Below are 16,209 nucleotides of genomic sequence, written 5' to 3'. Positions count from 1 at the left end.
GTGCCGACAAGCCCGGCCCATGACTCAGAATATTTAAATTAATGACGTAAAACATAGTACGTCTCAATGTCCGTCATAGGTTAACATGCCCCCCTTCCTGATGTAGATTCCGTCCTCGGAAGCTATGGTATGGTAAGCTCAATAGGGTTGTTGTGGTAGACCGTCTGCAAAACAGGGAAGTAGAGTGAAAGTATGCTAGAATTCAAAAGATATAAAGTGTATAAATTCAAGCATGTTAGACCACAATGGATGTTGCTATGAGACTTAGTTTAAGGGGTCACATGAATGAGCTAGTGTAGCAAATTAACAGGAGTTTAAAATTATTGAAAGTGAATCAAGAGTTAGCAAGGTGTCAAAGGTTAATCAAGGTTTATAACTGGCCTAAGTCAAGGAAAATAACCAAGCTTAATAAATAAACAGATGACCACACTGTGTCTAAGAACAAGTTAATACCGCGAGCCTAGGGACACAAGAAACATCAAAGTTACAGGAGCCTTTTGCCTTTATTTTTTTATGCATGTGATAATTTTTACACACAATGGCGACCTTCCTAAGGCAAAACTAACATCGATCCTGGTACCATGTTTAACACAAGGCATTATCCAGGAATCTATTAGTTCACCACCTTAGGCAAGGCTACCCCCTACCAACCAAGGCATCGGTCTGGAGTAGAATACTCCTCGCCTACCAAGTATCAATAAGGCGATAGGCCAACATTAAAGCACATCATAGACTTGTATTGCCATTTATTATAGGCTTTTTTTTAATCTTCGCTCCTGAACTATAATTTGTCTTGCATCCTTTCGACAAAGGGGTAAAAGCTATGTCCTAGAGGTCAACACACACATGGCTAGGTGTCAAACATTAAGATGGTTTAAGACAATCGTATTCCAAGGTTAACTAAAGACGTCATGCTGCCTAGGATTATATCCAATAAAGTTAAGCTCATTAATTATTTACACTAGCACGTCAAGCAACTTCAAAAACTAAGTAGTACATTGACAATTTCCATGTGGTCATGCATTATAGTTCATGCAATTAATTGAATAGTAAAAACGAAAGAGAGTGGGTATGGAAGAATTACACCTATATTTTGGAGATCTCCTTGATTCGATGAGAAAAATGCCTGCAATTTGATGAGGTATTTATGTATGAGGGTTGCGGGGCTATCTCAGGTTTTGAAAGCGAACCCACCTCAAACTTTTCCACCTGTACAACCAACTAACAAGCGCTATACCTCGAGAGGCACATCAGTGTGAAAAATTAAAGACTCGTTTAAGGAATCCAAACTAGAAAAAACTTGAAAACACTAACCTACCTACCAGTCACCACACTACTACTGAGGATACGGTAAGAGGATGTTGTAGAGTCCTGGCTCTAGCCCTAAGGCTAAGCCTCTATCCGCATCATCCAAATAAATAAAGTCAACCTCAGTAGTGCCATGAGTTTCATCCGTCCATTCATCATTGTCAGATATTTCCTTTTCATTTTTCCATCCACATAAACTCATCAAGAATGTAACCATGCGAGGATAGTCATCTTGTGGAAAAGGAAAGCATTGGGCTATCGGGGATATGTCCTCTACGGAGTAGGGGTCAGTCATGGTCAATAGGCGAATTAGCCATTCTAATGTTGGCAAAGAGAAACACCATGATTGCTCCATTAGCATGGCTAAATGTAGATGATAGCCTCCTCACGAAGCCGTAGGACAAACACGCCGACTTTGTTACCTATTTTGGATTCGGATCTCATCAAAATATGCCTGACGAAATCGTTTAAAAAAAATTTCACATTTCCCATCATAACCATGGCCAAAATCAACCAAAATCCAGCTGACTCGAGGTCTAATACCTTAATCTAAAGGTTCCATAGTGATTAATAAAAAAAAAAGATGGTGGGTCCTATTTTAAGGATCCTTATTGCCTATGTCTCTCTCTGCGCAAAACAATTCTGTAGTGTGGACTTCTGGCCACAGCTAGTGTTCGAACGCAGCGACAAGGTCAGATCAAAGGGCACACGGAGAGCAAACAAACAGTTGCGAGAAGGAAGATCTTGTAAAGCTGGAGAAACTGGGCTCCTCTTGGAGAGAGATGCAGGGCGTAGTGCAGGGCTGGTTCTCGGGTGGGCCCAGCAGCGGAGGCGACACTGGCGGCGATGGGGAGCCCGCATCGCTGCTGGCGGACTGGAACAACTACGCTTCTGCCCGCACGCAGGAGGCTTCGGTGTCCTCTCAGCTCAGCCTGGATCTCGAAGCCGCCGTGCCTGAATCCATCGCACCCATCCTCAAATCGGCCAACAGCACTTTGCTCGGTGCTTTCAACACGTGAGTATTTCCCTTCTTGTACCGTCAGAAAAGCCTGCTGTTATCAAATTTTTTTTGGGGGGCTATGTCCACGTAGCCAAAAGTTCTATACTCTTACGTAAGGAGGGGAGGACTCTGCACCAGATCCCTCAACCATCTCGTATATTTGAAACATACAGGTAATCCATCCTGTTCATTCTACTCGACATTAACCACCAAACTTACAATCTCACGTCGTCAGATCTCATCAGCCACATTTGTTCGAACAAGCCTACCAAACCCCCAGTCTCTCCTGATCAGATCGAGGTTTTGATTACCAAATCTGCCACCCTCCTTTAACAGTACTATTGTCCGTTATGCCAGTCTTTTAATACACACAATGTGAAAAGCAAGATATGTGCTGCGTCACCTACTTGATGTTGCAGAAGCACGTATTCTGTCATGTGCATCTGTTAAACCTGATGCTCATGGACATGATTATCACTGCAAGTAGGCATATGGGCAGATTTAGGGGCAGATTTTGTGAATTTTCAGAATCGTTTATATAGGTATCTCATAGCAACAGACCTTTCTTTCTTCCTATTTCTCCCTTTACTATGGCGGCACAACTCCACTTTGTTGATGATGTTTCCGACCATGAGGAACATTGTCCTCAGGGGTCAAGGGAACACAAGGTGGAGGTGGTCGAGGGGGTTGATAAAACTTATTTTGAGGAGCAGATGGCTCAACTCCGAGCAGAGATCCAGCTTTTGTGGACTGAAAAGGTTGTATTTTGGCGAGTGGTGATTGGTGCAGTGGGACCGGCGGGAATAGCTCCTTCGTTTGCACCTGAGGCTTTTGCGGGTGAGAAAAGGGAGAGGACCTTGGAGGTGGTTGACTCTTGGCCCAACCAGTAACCACTGGAACATGCACTTTGAGTTTCACCCGTCCTTCCCGGAAGCTTGGAAGAATCAGATGGTTAGGGGTCTCCTAAAGGGGAAAGCCTTGACATGGTGGAGAGAACTCAGGATGGCCCGTCCGAGCTCTTTGCCATTTGGAGCTCCGGTCCTCTTGGTGTAGAAAGAGGATGGGAGTATGCGTTTGTGTGTGAACTACCGGGCACTCAACATGCTCACTGTCAACAAAAACTTCCCGCTACCCCGCATTGATGGCTTGTTGGATCAGCTTGTAGGAGTTAGCAAGTTGGATCTAAAATTTGGATGATATTGAAAAGATGGCTTTTCAGACTTCTTTCGGGTTTGTTCGAGTTTCTTGTGATGCCATTTGGGTTAATGAATGCCCCGACTACCTTCAACAGGACGATGTTCCGGATCTGCTAGTCTTTCCTTGGAATAAGGAGGATCGGGTATTTTGTTGGACTTCGATTGAACATGCATGTTTTAAGAAGCTCAAAGTTATCATGTTATTTGCTCCCGTTCTTTGGTTATTATCGGATCTGGATGAACCCTTCACAATTTTTTGCGATGCTAGTAGAGGTGGCCTTGGAGTAGTGTTGTGGCATCATGGGCACCTGGTTGCCTATGAGAGCTGAAAGCTCCGTGATGGTGCGGTATCCACGTATGACGAGAAGCTACTTGTAGTGGTGCAAGCCCTTCGGAAGTGGTGCCACTATTTGATTGGTTCGGAGTCGAGTTCCGAATCCGGACATATCACTAGTCTCTTAGATATGTTGCTAATGCAGTCACAGTAGGACTCGTCTCCTCACAAGTTACTTTGTTGGCTTTTTCTCTTTGAGTTTACCTTTCAGATTGATTATTGGCTTGGTAAGGAGAATGTGGTAGCCGGCGCATTGAGTCGAAGGTCACATTTGGTGCACATCGTGGAGAGTTGCCATAGTGATTGTTTCATGTCGATGAAGGCGATGTATGTCGAAGGCGTGGATTTCAAGGAACCTTGGAGCAAATGTGTGCATGGCATTGCTTTAGTATACACCATTCGAGATGGGTGGTTGTACTACAAGGATCGACTTTGTGTTGTCAAGGGCGGTGATTTCGGCCAAGTGCTTCTACACGAGGCACATGATGTTTCCGTTTATGGTCGTCCAGTTATCAACCGGATGACCCAAGCTCTTGAAACTTCCACAATGAACTATGGTACAGAGACTAGGTGGTTCAAGATTTGGACCAGCTATTGAGACGAGTTTGGGAAGAAATACGGAAGGCAAGTCTTCATAACTGGACGACCCAAGCTCTTGAAACTTTCACAATGAACTATGGTATAGACTAGGTGGTTCAAGACTTGGACCAACTATTGAGACGAGTTTGGGAAGAAATACGGAAGGCAAGTTTGTGAGGTTGACAAACATTGTCGGAATTGTACCTTCAAAGAAGGAGATTGGGTTTGTACTAGAGGCTCCAACAGTTCAGGGAACTTTCTTTGGTGTTTGTCACCATGTTAATGTAAATGCAACCGAGTTGCCGGAAATCTCTATGTGGCATAGCCGGTTGGGACACATGAGTGTCAAAGGAATGGAGCAATTGTCTCGTTTTGGTTACTTGTCTTCTCTAAAGTTCTCAAGTTTTCAGTTTTGTGAGCATTGTATATATGGCAGGCAACTCCAGTGCCCCCACAAGAAAGCTCTTGGACAGAAAGATGCTCAGTTAGAGCTTGTGCATACAGATGTATGTGAGATGCCTCAGCTTTCTTTGGGAGGGGCAAAATATTTTGTGTCTTTTATTGATGATGCCACACGTAAGGTGTGGGTTTATCCTCTTCGTTTGAAGAGTGATACATTCTCAGTGTTTGAGAAGTTTGTTGCTCATGTTGAGAATCAAACTGGCAAAACACTGAAGGCTTTGCGTTTCGACAATGGTGGAGAGTATATGTCCAAAGAGTTTTAGGACTTTTGTGATGCTAAAGGCATCAAGAGGGAGCTCTCTGCCAAAGAGGTGATAGTCCAAGTGGTAAAGTGTTTGCCTAGGACCGAAAGGTCTTGGATTCAAACCCTGCTTGGACCCCTCGGCGGCACCTCTCATCCGCGCTCTCCATAAGCTTCCCTTTCAGCGTCGATCGTGTTCTGGCCGCCTTTCCCAGGAGGACTCCAGTGTAGCCCCTCCGCTCTCTGTGGTCTAGTGTGCTCGTCGCCCTCTTCAGAGGGCCGCGTAGATGATCTTGTAGCTCACGACACCAGCGTGGCTGGGACGTTGAGCGAGTTGTAATGTTAACTATTAGTAGGATCTCTCTCCCGGAAAAAAAGAAAAAAAGAAAAAAAAAAGAGGGAGCTCTCTACTCCTTATGATCCTCCACAAAACGAGACAGCAGAGAGGATGAACAGGACCATTCAGGAGAAGGTCCGTTCTATGTTGTCACATGCTGCGTTACCTCATGGTTTTTGGGCTGAAGCTGTATGACAGCCGTTCATCTTATAAACATGTCACGTGCATCCCGCACTTGGATGCCACGTAGACATTTCTGTACAGAAGGTGCAGGACCTGGGATGGTGAACTGGTCCCATGTGAGCCCAGTCCGGGACGAGTTAGCCAGGGATCCATCTCAGTCGTCCGAGGTCAGGTGTGCATTGTCCTGCACATGAGTCCAAGGTCAGGTGTGCATTGTCCTGCACATGAAGCAGTGCCAGTCCGCGCTGTGAGTCTCCCTCTGGAATGATGTCAGATGTGCTGTGTATCTGGTTTGCAACTGGATGCCAGGCCTCTGTAGGCATGTAGGTTGCATGTAGAGATGGGGCCAGCCCATAGGGCTACCCCAGTATGAGGATTTGTATTTGCACTTGTAGAATGGGCATGGGGGAGGTATAGAACCATCCCCAAGGGGCTAAGAGGGCCCACATTGTGCCCACCAGCCATGGCTTGGGCTGGAAGGGCTGTCGGCCAGCCCTAGGGCTGCTGGACAGGCAGCCGACAGGGTTAGAAACCCTGCCCAGCCAGTCGGCCAGGTGTGGGGGGCAGTCCCACACCCATGCGCATGGTGCCCAGCAGTCAGGAGCTGTTCCAGAAGGCTGCGCAGGATGGCCAGCAGGCTGCCTAGTGTGAAAACAGCATTTTTTTTTTCCGGAAAAAAGATCCTTCTATTAGTTAATGAGAAAACGCCATAAGGCTACAAAGCTCACCTCGCAAGGAGGGATAAAAACACAGTGAACTCTTGATCTCCACCCCCGTGGCTGGCCGCTCTCTGGGGGGGGCTACCTAGTAGTACATGTGGGAGGTGAGAAAAGCCAAACTGGAGGCCTGTAGTGCCAAGTGACATCCTCGCCCCTCACGGTGAGGAAAGGGCCAGGCTGCCAAGTGCGGAGAAAAGCCTTGTGGCGCCCTCTCATGCGATCCGAGTCGCCCTGGAGTTTCCCCCAGTGTCCTCTCAAGGTGTGAATGATGTCCACCCAGAGGGCCTGTATGACCTCCGCCGGTGGAGTCGCCTGGCGGTCAATGGCCTCCCTGCATCGGGCTCTCCAAATGTGCCAAGCCGTCATGCTGCTGATCAACTCCCATTTGTGCCCGACCCCCTCCTGAGGGGTTGCCGAAGAGAAGTCTGGCGTCGGAACCACCGCCATCACCCTGTCAGAGACCTGGATGGTCGCACTGCCAGGGACGTCCTCATATCCAAGGGCCGGGCCGCTGTCCGTGGCCCAAGCCACCGCACCCCACGTCACTAGCATCTCACCTGGTGAACCTGCAAAAACCATCCTGAGAGCGCGCTGCCAGACCTGTTGTGCCTGTGGGCAATCCCATAAGCAGTGCCGCTGCGACTACTGTGCATGGCCGCACCGAGGGCAGGACGCTGGGTGACTGCCGAAAGCTAGCCAAGCCCCCACAGCCAGTCCTCTATGCGCTGTGAGCCAGAGAAACAGCGTCACCTTCCGGGGCCGAAAGCTGGCCCAAAGGCGCTGCCAGAAGTCCCGAAGAAAGGCAGGGGAGAGCCCCTGTCGCCGCCAATGCTCGGCCGCCGCCGGGGTGCTCGCTATCCTGTGTCTCTGAATCCGCCGCCCCAGCCTCGCTGTGTACTGAAAAAAGGGGATGCCTGGGCTGGTAGGGGCCAAGTATAGATCTCGCCAGAACCACTCACCTGGATCCCACTGAAGGCGAATAAGAGGCCTGCTGTCCCAAGCCCATAATCTCCAAGAACAGTCCTCCCCTATCGAGGCCGGTGAGGGGTCTACATGCCACTGTCTCTGATGAAAGCCGACCACCTGCACCCTCTGAAGAATACATCCCTGGAGCCCATCCAAATCTAGTCGTGTCCTCTGAAGCTGGCCACCCTCTCCCACCTCGAAAGTGAGTGGGGCGACTCTCTCCGCAGTGCCGCATACCGCTAGAAGGATCTCATGCCGAGTAAAGACACCCATCCACTGTGGAGGTGGAGGGTCCTGTACTGGGGTCCGCCACTCCCGGGGGATGGCCGCCTCAATGTCCTGTCTCATCAACTCTCTGCCCCTCATCCCACTGAGTCTCCTCTCCTGAGCCTCTAGAGGCAGCTGCTGAAAACCTATCCAGTCGTCTAGGGACTGGGCTGGGCCAGAGCTCAGCGGGCCCCACGACACGTGAGACCGCGATCCAACCATATGGCCATTGGGGAGACGAATCAAGGGATTCCAGATCAAAGGCTGCCTCAGGCGCTCCTCGTTGGTGCCCGGGGGAGTCTGGAAGAGTGACGGCCTCAGATGCGACCAGGCCCTCAGAAGGCTAGCTGCAAAACGCTCCTCGAAGCCAAGGCCCACTCCTCTGGATTGCTGCTCTGTAAAGATCCACCTGATGCTGGGGGTCCAGGGGCCGCTAAGAGAAGGGGTGCGGCTGAGCATCCTGGAAACAAGAAACTCCTTCCACGGCTCAGCGCCTGGCAGGAGGCCACGAACTACCAACTTGCCAAGCAATGCTCGGCTTTGGCAAATAGGATCAACAATGCCCAGGCCACCTCTCTCCCTCGGCTGAGTGATCACCGCCCATGCCACCTTGGCCCGCGCTCGTCGCCACCGGACCAAAGAAAGTTCCTGATGAGCCTGCACCTGGCCAATGCACGCCCGAGAGAAGGCCCAGCAAGAAGTGATGTACCACATAGTAGCAAGCAGAACCTGGTTGGCCACAACTACTCGGCCAGCCAGAGATAAACGAGCGGTACTCCAATACAGAAGCTTCTTCCGAATGCTCAGAAGAAGGGGGGCTATCTGCTGCTCCGGAGATATGTCAATGCCCACATAGCATCCCAAATAACGCACTGTAGTGCCGGGGGGCAGCCACTGAAAACCGTCGACGACTGGCCTCCAAGTCGGGGGGGGCATAGAGCTGACCCACAACCCACACGACTTGTGCCAGTTGATCAAGGCGCCCGAAGCTCTGCAAAACCTGTCCATGGCTAAGGCGAAGCGGCGGAGGTTCTCCTCACCTCCCTGAAGATAGACAGCAGTGTCATCCGCAAACTCCGAGTCTAGGAGCTCCTCCGAGGTGCGGATGGGAAGCTGGAGGCCCCGCAAACCTGTATCCTGTGCCGTCAAAAAAGTGCTCATGGCCTCCGCCACAAAAAGAAAAAGAAAGGGCGCCAAGGGGCACCCCTGCCGCACCGAGCGCGAGAGCTGGAACCTCTCTCCGCGCATGCCCTGTATCAGCACCTGGCTATGAGCCGATGTGTAGAGTGCAGAGACCCCACGGATCCACTGAGGGGGGAAGCCCATCCTCTCCATAGTGCCTTCCAAGAAGGCCCAGTCCACCCGGTCATATGCCTTCTCGAAGTCGAGAAGGAGCACTGCCAGATCCTCCTGTCGAAATCTAGCCAGAGCCGTAGCCTCCCAGAAAGAGAAAATGTTATCCAGAATGCTCCTATCCTGGATGAAGCCTGTCTGCGTGGAGTGGATGATGTCCGGAAGGTGAGGCTGAAGCCGCCTGCTAATCGCCTTAGCTAGGACCTTGTAGGCCGTGCCTAGCAAGGTGATCGGTCTCCACTGTCTAATCTCCAGTCTGTCTCCTCCCTCTTTGGGGATCAAGTGGATCAACCCCTCTGCCATGCTGTCCGGCATGACTCCTGACTCCATAATCTCCTGGAATGCCAATCTGAAGCCCCTATGTAGGAGGCCCCAGTACCTCTGGAAGAAAGCCACCGAAAGACCGTCCTCTCCTGGGCATTTGCCCCGAGGTAATGCCTGAAGAGCCTCCTCCAGTTCCGTATCCGAGAAGGGGGAGAGAAGGGAGTGCTGCAAATGGGCCGGCACAACCGGTCTCGTGAAGCTCCAGACTGCCTCCCGAGCCTCTCTCACCCTGTCATCTGCTGGCTCAGCAGAGAGAAGGTCCCTGTAAAGTGAAAACAGCATTTATTAGAGTGTGAATACATTTTATTAATAAAACCAGTCGTGGAGCTCCCTGAAGCCAGCCGACTGCATAAAGTAGGGGGTAGAAATACCCCAGCCCATAATCCATGAATCCATCTCATAATTCACCAAGTGCTCCAAGCAACCAAGGGCCAGGACAGCCAAGAACATTGCTAAAGCAAAGGGGTGAAGGACTGAAGGTCAAGGGCAGGTTTTCCAGCCAAGAAAAGGTCAAGTACTTTGTATTTGTTTCAGATTTACATCATTCTAATAAAGCAAATACACCATCCGTGGTGGGGGCCCTACAGAGGGTAATTGGGACCCAATACTGTGTCCTTCTCCATCTCCCCCTTCTCTCTCTATTTTCTGCACATCGTCTTTCAGTTTGTGCGTTAATTCCGTCGCGAAAAGAGTGCTGTTTTCTGAGTTTTGAAGTACCGATCCTTCTCCGAAGCTTCCGCATATTACAAAACAAGTCACCTAACACGAGGCTTGGTGGGAAAGTGCCAGAGGAAGTATGGACAGGGAAGCCTCCGTCCTACAAGCACTTGAGAGTGTTTGGTTGCGTTGCGTACGTGCACATACGCAGGGAAATGCGCACCAAACTTGATCCTAAGTCTCACAAATGCATATTCCTAGGATATGGTGACAGAGGTGAAATGGGGTATAGACTTTGGGATCCAGTGAATAGAAAGATTATACGCAGCAATGATGTCATTTTTGATGAAACATGCATGTATAAGGAGCCTGCAAGGCAATAGGAGCCTGGCAGAGTCATCTTTGATGATGATGGACATCATGGACAACAACCAAGGGCTGTAAATCAGCCATTACAGCAACAAAACCAGCCCTTAAATGGTGCTGAAAATGGTCCAAATGGACAGCCAGAGATGGCTGAAGATATCCCTATGGATATCCCACAGTTAGAGGAGATACCGGGCATGATCTTTCAACCTTATGGCATGGAACAGGAGCCACCAATAGCTGATATGCAGGCTGGACAGCAACCTGCAAATGATGGTCATTGGGTACGGAGGTCCACAAGACCCTCCAGAGCCCCTGACAGGTTTGTTCCAGGGGTTGACTACTTGATGCTCACTGACTGTGGGGAGCCCTCTTGTTATAAGGAGGCTTTACAGAGGGCAAACAAGGCTCTTTGGGAGCGTGCTATGAAGTCAGAGATGGATTCTCTGCACAAAAATGGAACATGGAAGTTGGTGCATTTGCCTACAGGCAAGAAGGTTTTGCCATGCAAGTGGGTTTACAGGCTCAAAGTTGCACCTGATGCAAAGCCAAGATACAAAGCCAGGTTAGTGGCTAAGGGTTCAAGCAGGAATATGGTGTGGACTTTGATGAGATCTTCTCTCCAGTGGTCAAAATGACCACACTTAGAGCTGTATTAGCTTTGGTTGCTTATGATGATCTGGATTTGATTCAGATGGATGTGAAGACTGCTTTTCTTCACGGTGATCTCCATGAGGAGATATATATGCAATAGTGTGTCCTGGATATCCAGGATGCAGAAGTGCACTGCCTTATCTACCACAGAGGCCGAGTATATTGCAGCCACAGAGGCTTGCAAGGAGGCATTATGGCTATCTCGGTTAGTGGTTGATTTGGGTTATACAGGGGATATTCCATTGTTGCATTGTGACAGTCAGAGTGCCATTCAGTTGGCAAAGAACCCTGTCTTTCATGCAAAGACGAAGCATGTGGATGTGAAGTATCACTTCATCAGAGAGGTGATAGAGAACAAGCAAATTCAGCTTGTCAAGATTCATACGGATGACAACCCGGCTGATCTGTTGACAAAGAGTTTGCCTCCAGAGCGGTTTGCTCATTGCAGACACTTGTGGATGAGGCCAGCTTCAGCCTTGATATGGCCTTGTATATTATCATGTACATGCTGATTTTTCTTTTTCCTTCATTTAAGGGCACTTTGCCTTTAAGTGGGAGGTTGTTGGGGTAAAGGCATTATGCCCACCCTTATAGTGTGTACAAGCCCATGTGTTTATAGTACATAGTACACTTAGTACTTTTAATGTACTAAGTGCACTATGTGTACTTGAGCAAATATACATGTGTGATAGGGGAGTCACACACTCATACTATGAGTTGACTTATCCCCATATGTCTCTCTCTCTCCCTTCTTCTCTGTGTGTATCTCCCACATGAAACCCTAATTCTCTTCAGCTGAGCTTACATAGCTCCTTCAACAAATAGTGTCAATGCAATGCAATGCAGCTATATTTGATGAATGGGTTTACAATGAGATCTAAATAGATCTATGATGCTGTCCTAGATGAAGATCCTTCTCGGGATGAGAGGGATGGGCTGAATGCTGATGATGAGGACTGTTTCTTGCTCCAATGCTGAGGTCCATTCTTCAATGCTAGCTTCCCTCTATGTCGGAGGTAGGAATGATGAACTATAAGCTGAATATGCTGCCTATGTGAAAGAATGGCTGTAAAACAGAAAAACAGCAAATAGATCTTGCAAAGAAGCACATGTGTAAAAGAACTGAAGTAGAAAACTTGTTATCTGCTGAAGTAGAGCACGAGGGCTGCCCGTAGGTGCATACAACCAACAGCAATAGCTGAATAATGAAGTGCTAATGATGCTAAACCAAGCCACCTATTTATAGTTGGACAAGAGCTGGTCGGCCAGTATAAAAACAGTGGGCTGGCCGACTATGCAAAAAATACTAAAATAATGCCTAAAAAATAGACAAAAATAGCAAAAAAATTATCTAAAATAAGATGAATACATGGCCTCATAAATTTGGCCAGATACAGCATGAAATATGCACATATATGCCCAATCTGGAGATGATAATGCCAACACCTCCTCTTCAGCGCCAGATGGACGGACCAACTCCAGCACGTTGAAGAAAGACCAACAACCTCCTCATAAAAGGCACAAAACTCGCGAAGATATGGTACATCTGAATACCGAGAAGGTCTTCGGAAGAAGCCACGTGAAGATCGAGAAGATATCGAAGACGAAACAATAGGGTCAATCTGAAGAGAGAAGCCCTCAGGAGATGGAACCATAGATGGTACCTCCTCTGCATCTGCAACAAGTATCGGGGCGGAAGTAGACTCCTCCTCCTCTGAAGAAGGAAATGAAACAACCACTAGAACAAACTGATCATCAGTGATAGTAGAAGTTGCCACCTGATGTAGTACCACCTGATGCTGACCATCAACTGTAGTACCACCTGATGCTGACCATACTGCTAGACATGAAGTACATGCTACACGTTCTCTTGAAGAGACCTAAACAAATTTTATATTGCACAGAAGGAATTTGTTCTATGTAATTTCCATAGGTGTGGAAAGTTATGGTTAGCGAGTTTGAGATTTCATTTGATATTTATTCTTTTTGTATACCAGGGGATAAAGGTAGAAGGCACTAACAGGGCAGTTAATGACAGGGTCTCTAAAGGTGTGCGAGAACTTCCTGGAAATGTTCAAACTGCAGCCAGCAGCATGCCTTCAAGGAAGGCTGTTCTCTACTTTGGTCTGATGCTGTCCACGGGTGTTTTCTTCATCTTCATCGCATTCACCTTGTTTCTTCCAGTGATGGTTGTCATGCCACAGAAGTTTGCTATCTGCTTTACTCTGGGTTGCCTATTTATAATGGGAGCCTTCTTTGTCCTCAAGGGCCCACGCACACAATTTCTTCACATGATATCCAAAGAGGTAAGACATTGGATTGCACTTTGATATTAATTTTTTTACACCCCCCATTCTCGTCTTTATAACACATTTGTGAGGGTTGGTTCATTTGATCAACACTTTGTACAGAGACTCCCTTTTACTGCGGGCTTTATTACAAGCATGGTGGCTACGATATATGTCTCCATGGTGCTGCGCAGCTATCTACTATCAGTACTCTTCTCGGGAGTCCAAGTGCGTGAAAGACTAAAAGCACAGGATGTGTGTAACATTGCAGGTGTTTGTGTTGCTCTTATCTTATGTGGGAATCGTTCTTTTGCAGGTATTTGCCTTGCTCTATTATGTGGTATCTTACTTTCCAGGGGGCTCGGCAGGGATGCGCTTTCTTTCATCAATGGTGACTTCCTCAGTCCTAAAATGTTTTGGCCGGTGAAACAGTCCCTGCATGCTACATCTGCAATGAGCAGATCAGCTGCTGGTGTGAGTGGGCCTGCTTGTACCAGTACTCTGATAAGTGCTGTTTGGCTGAATGAGAGCTAAATATCTGACCTGTGGGCTTACTGAAAGGCTCAATGTATTGTAGGCAGTTTGTCAGACATGCGAAATCAACATTTGGGCAAATGGTTCTTACTGATTCGCATTTGTCATTTGACAGTGTTAGACTGGTGTAAGGCAATGTGTGCAAATATGAAACTAGGAGAGTGCTGGCATGCTAGAGCCTTACTAGCCAGGCTAATGGCATGCTTCTATGCCATGTGTATTTCGAAGGGGCGTTAAGAATATACTGGTTTGGAATTTTGCTTAAGCTAGCAGCATTTAGATCCCCAAGATGCACACTGAAGCACAAGTGTCTTATCTTCTTGATGGATAACGAGCTTGTTTTCACACAGGTCCCCATAAAGGTTAAAGGGATGAATGATTATTGAGCTGTACGAGAGTGTACATGGATGAGGTGAAGAGGAAAGTTGACTTAGTCTATGAGCCTAGATCTCAACAAGCATTGGAGGTAACATGTTTGGAGATGAGAAGTGTGGCATTGCTTAAGTCCTTGACTTGGGCCAAATTAAAGCATGGAAGGTCAACAAGCCCAAGAAGAAGAGGTGAAATGTTTGGGAGCGTTGTGGGCATTGTATGTGTTTGATTGGTTAAAGAAGAGCTGGGGTGGGGAAGGGGGTAGAGTGTAATGGGAAGAATTAGTGCAAAACAAATGACTAGTGTTTTTTTTTCCGGTCAAAATTAAGCAGAATTGGTTGAGATTTTGATTAGCTCTTATTTAAGGAACGGGTTTTCATTTATTTTAGTTATAAAACTAGCATGTAGTATATGTTTCAGAGATAAAAAATGGATAGATTGAGTACTTATTTTTTAAATCATTGGGGAGAATAGGTCTTGAGACAATTAATCATTAATTTACTTAAAACACACTTAAGCATGAAAGCTGAGTTCATATAATCTCAAGATCATAAACATTGATTGTACTAGGGGTCAAAGATGGTCCATTAAGCTATTTTATAGCTAAAAGAGTTTTGATATGTAAAAGCTTAGAGTGATTGAGATCTTGGAGGCAATTCACGCATGAATAGTTGGAAGGTGTGTTGGATTAGGGAAGCCACAGGGCCATATTTAGTTTAGAGTGGAAAGTTGGTCATAGCCATCTCCCTTGGCAGGTGCTTTAGGGGGGTAGCACACCTCAGTGGAGGGAACACCTTGGGGTGTGTTTTTTTTCCCTCGGGGGGGGGGGGGGGGGGGGGGGGGGGGGGTTGCTTGAGCTCGTGGTGGTCATCTCTTGGTGGTGCATTGTTGCCGAGACTTCTCACATGGTATCACAACGGGGTTTGATGTTTTCTTGGGTTGCTTTCTTCTTGTTGGTTGCATGGGTGCGATAGGAGGGGAGTGTTGGAGTGGTAAATTGTGCACAGCTAATATGATGTTTTCTTGGGTTGCTTTCTTCTTGTTGGTTGCATGGGTGCGATAGGAGGGGAGTGTTGGAGTGGTAAATTGTGCACAGCTAATATGAGGTTGATGTATGGTTGGAAGGTATGTTGGATTATCGCACATGTGAAACCATGGGAAGTTGAAGAGCCATATGTAGGTTAGAGTGGCACCTTGTTAGAGTCATCTCATCGAGCTCGTTGTTTTGGGGCATGAGATGAGAGCTTGTGCGGTGGCCAATGCACCCTCATGGGGGTGGTGGTGGTGGTGGTTTGCAGTCTCCTATTGTGTGCACTTGGTGGGTTAGCTTTTGTGCCCTTGACACTTTCTTCTTTCATTTCTTCTTTATTGGAATGGTTCTAACCTCTCTAGAGGTCTTGGGCTTTGTGGGTATGTCATGCTCCTTATTATCGGGAATCATCTTATAAAAGTAATAGTCAAATTTGTTAGCCATAGCTTGGCTGGTACGAAGACTCCTTAGTTTCAAGAAGTTAGTAAGTGATTGTTAGTAGTTGTAGTTTTCTTTTTTTGAGAAGTTAGTAAGTGATTATTTTTAGTAGTTGCTAGTGAAGTTATCTGTATTCTTGGGTGATGATCTAGATAGGTTTTCTTTAGGCATGAAAAACCAGGCTGGTTTTTCAAGGCTGTGAATATCTAGAGATATTCACATTGGAACAATGCCATCAATTTTAAGAAAAAACATGTTAAGATGTTTCATTAATGCAATAGGATTGATATTAGGGTTACTAGTCTTAGAAAAAAATTTGGACTTTTTCCAAAGGAATCGATCACACATCGTTTGGAGTAGGTGTTGAGCAGAAAGAGGCTTTAGAGTAGTTGTATTATTGATGTCATTTTGCGGTGTCATAAACTCTTTGTGTATCGGAACACAAAGTTCAAGATTTTTGATCAAGTCTTACTTTTTAACTCCATGATGGGTCATCATTGTGGAAAGCTGTTTGATTCGACCTTACACGATTAAAAAAAAAAATGATACGGGCACATTCGAGTTGACATCCTTGGATGGTGTGAAATTGTTAAAGTAGGTA

The 16,209-nt window shown here is 47.2% G+C and overlaps 1 protein-coding gene across 1 annotated transcript; it reads left to right on the top strand.

Moving 5' to 3' along the window:
- The first annotated feature begins 1,933 nt into the window (after positions 1-1,933).
- LOC147639470 (uncharacterized) lies at positions 1,934-14,053 on the top strand. The gene is made up of 4 exons (XM_086791784.1): positions 1,934-2,323; positions 12,985-13,252; positions 13,358-13,462; positions 13,551-14,053. The coding sequence occupies exons 1-4, from the start codon at positions 2,091-2,093 to the stop codon at positions 13,659-13,661; spliced, it is 717 nt and encodes a 238-aa protein (XP_086647910.1). The 5' UTR covers positions 1,934-2,090; the 3' UTR covers positions 13,662-14,053.
- Positions 14,054-16,209: the final 2,156 nt, after the last annotated feature.

This window comes from Cibotium barometz, chromosome 4 (genome assembly GCF_041138505.1).
Source record: "Cibotium barometz isolate CiBa-2024 chromosome 4, ASM4113850v1, whole genome shotgun sequence".
Taxonomy (NCBI): Eukaryota; Viridiplantae; Streptophyta; class Polypodiopsida; order Cyatheales; family Cibotiaceae; genus Cibotium; species Cibotium barometz.
This window is presented reverse-complemented; position numbering and strand designations above follow the sequence as displayed.

Excerpts from the sequence above, each read along its gene's own strand:
- LOC147639470 (XM_086791784.1), top strand. The coding sequence starts at position 2,091 with ATGCAGGGCGTAGTGCAGGGCTGGTTCTCGGGTGGGCCCAGCAGCGGA. Across the intron at positions 2,324-12,984 it reads TTGCTCGGTGCTTTCAACAC|GGTCTCTAAAGGTGTGCGAG; the intron begins GTGAGTATTTCC and ends AGTTAATGACAG. Across the intron at positions 13,463-13,550 it reads TACTCTTCTCGGGAGTCCAA|GTATTTGCCTTGCTCTATTA; the intron begins GTGCGTGAAAGA and ends GTTCTTTTGCAG.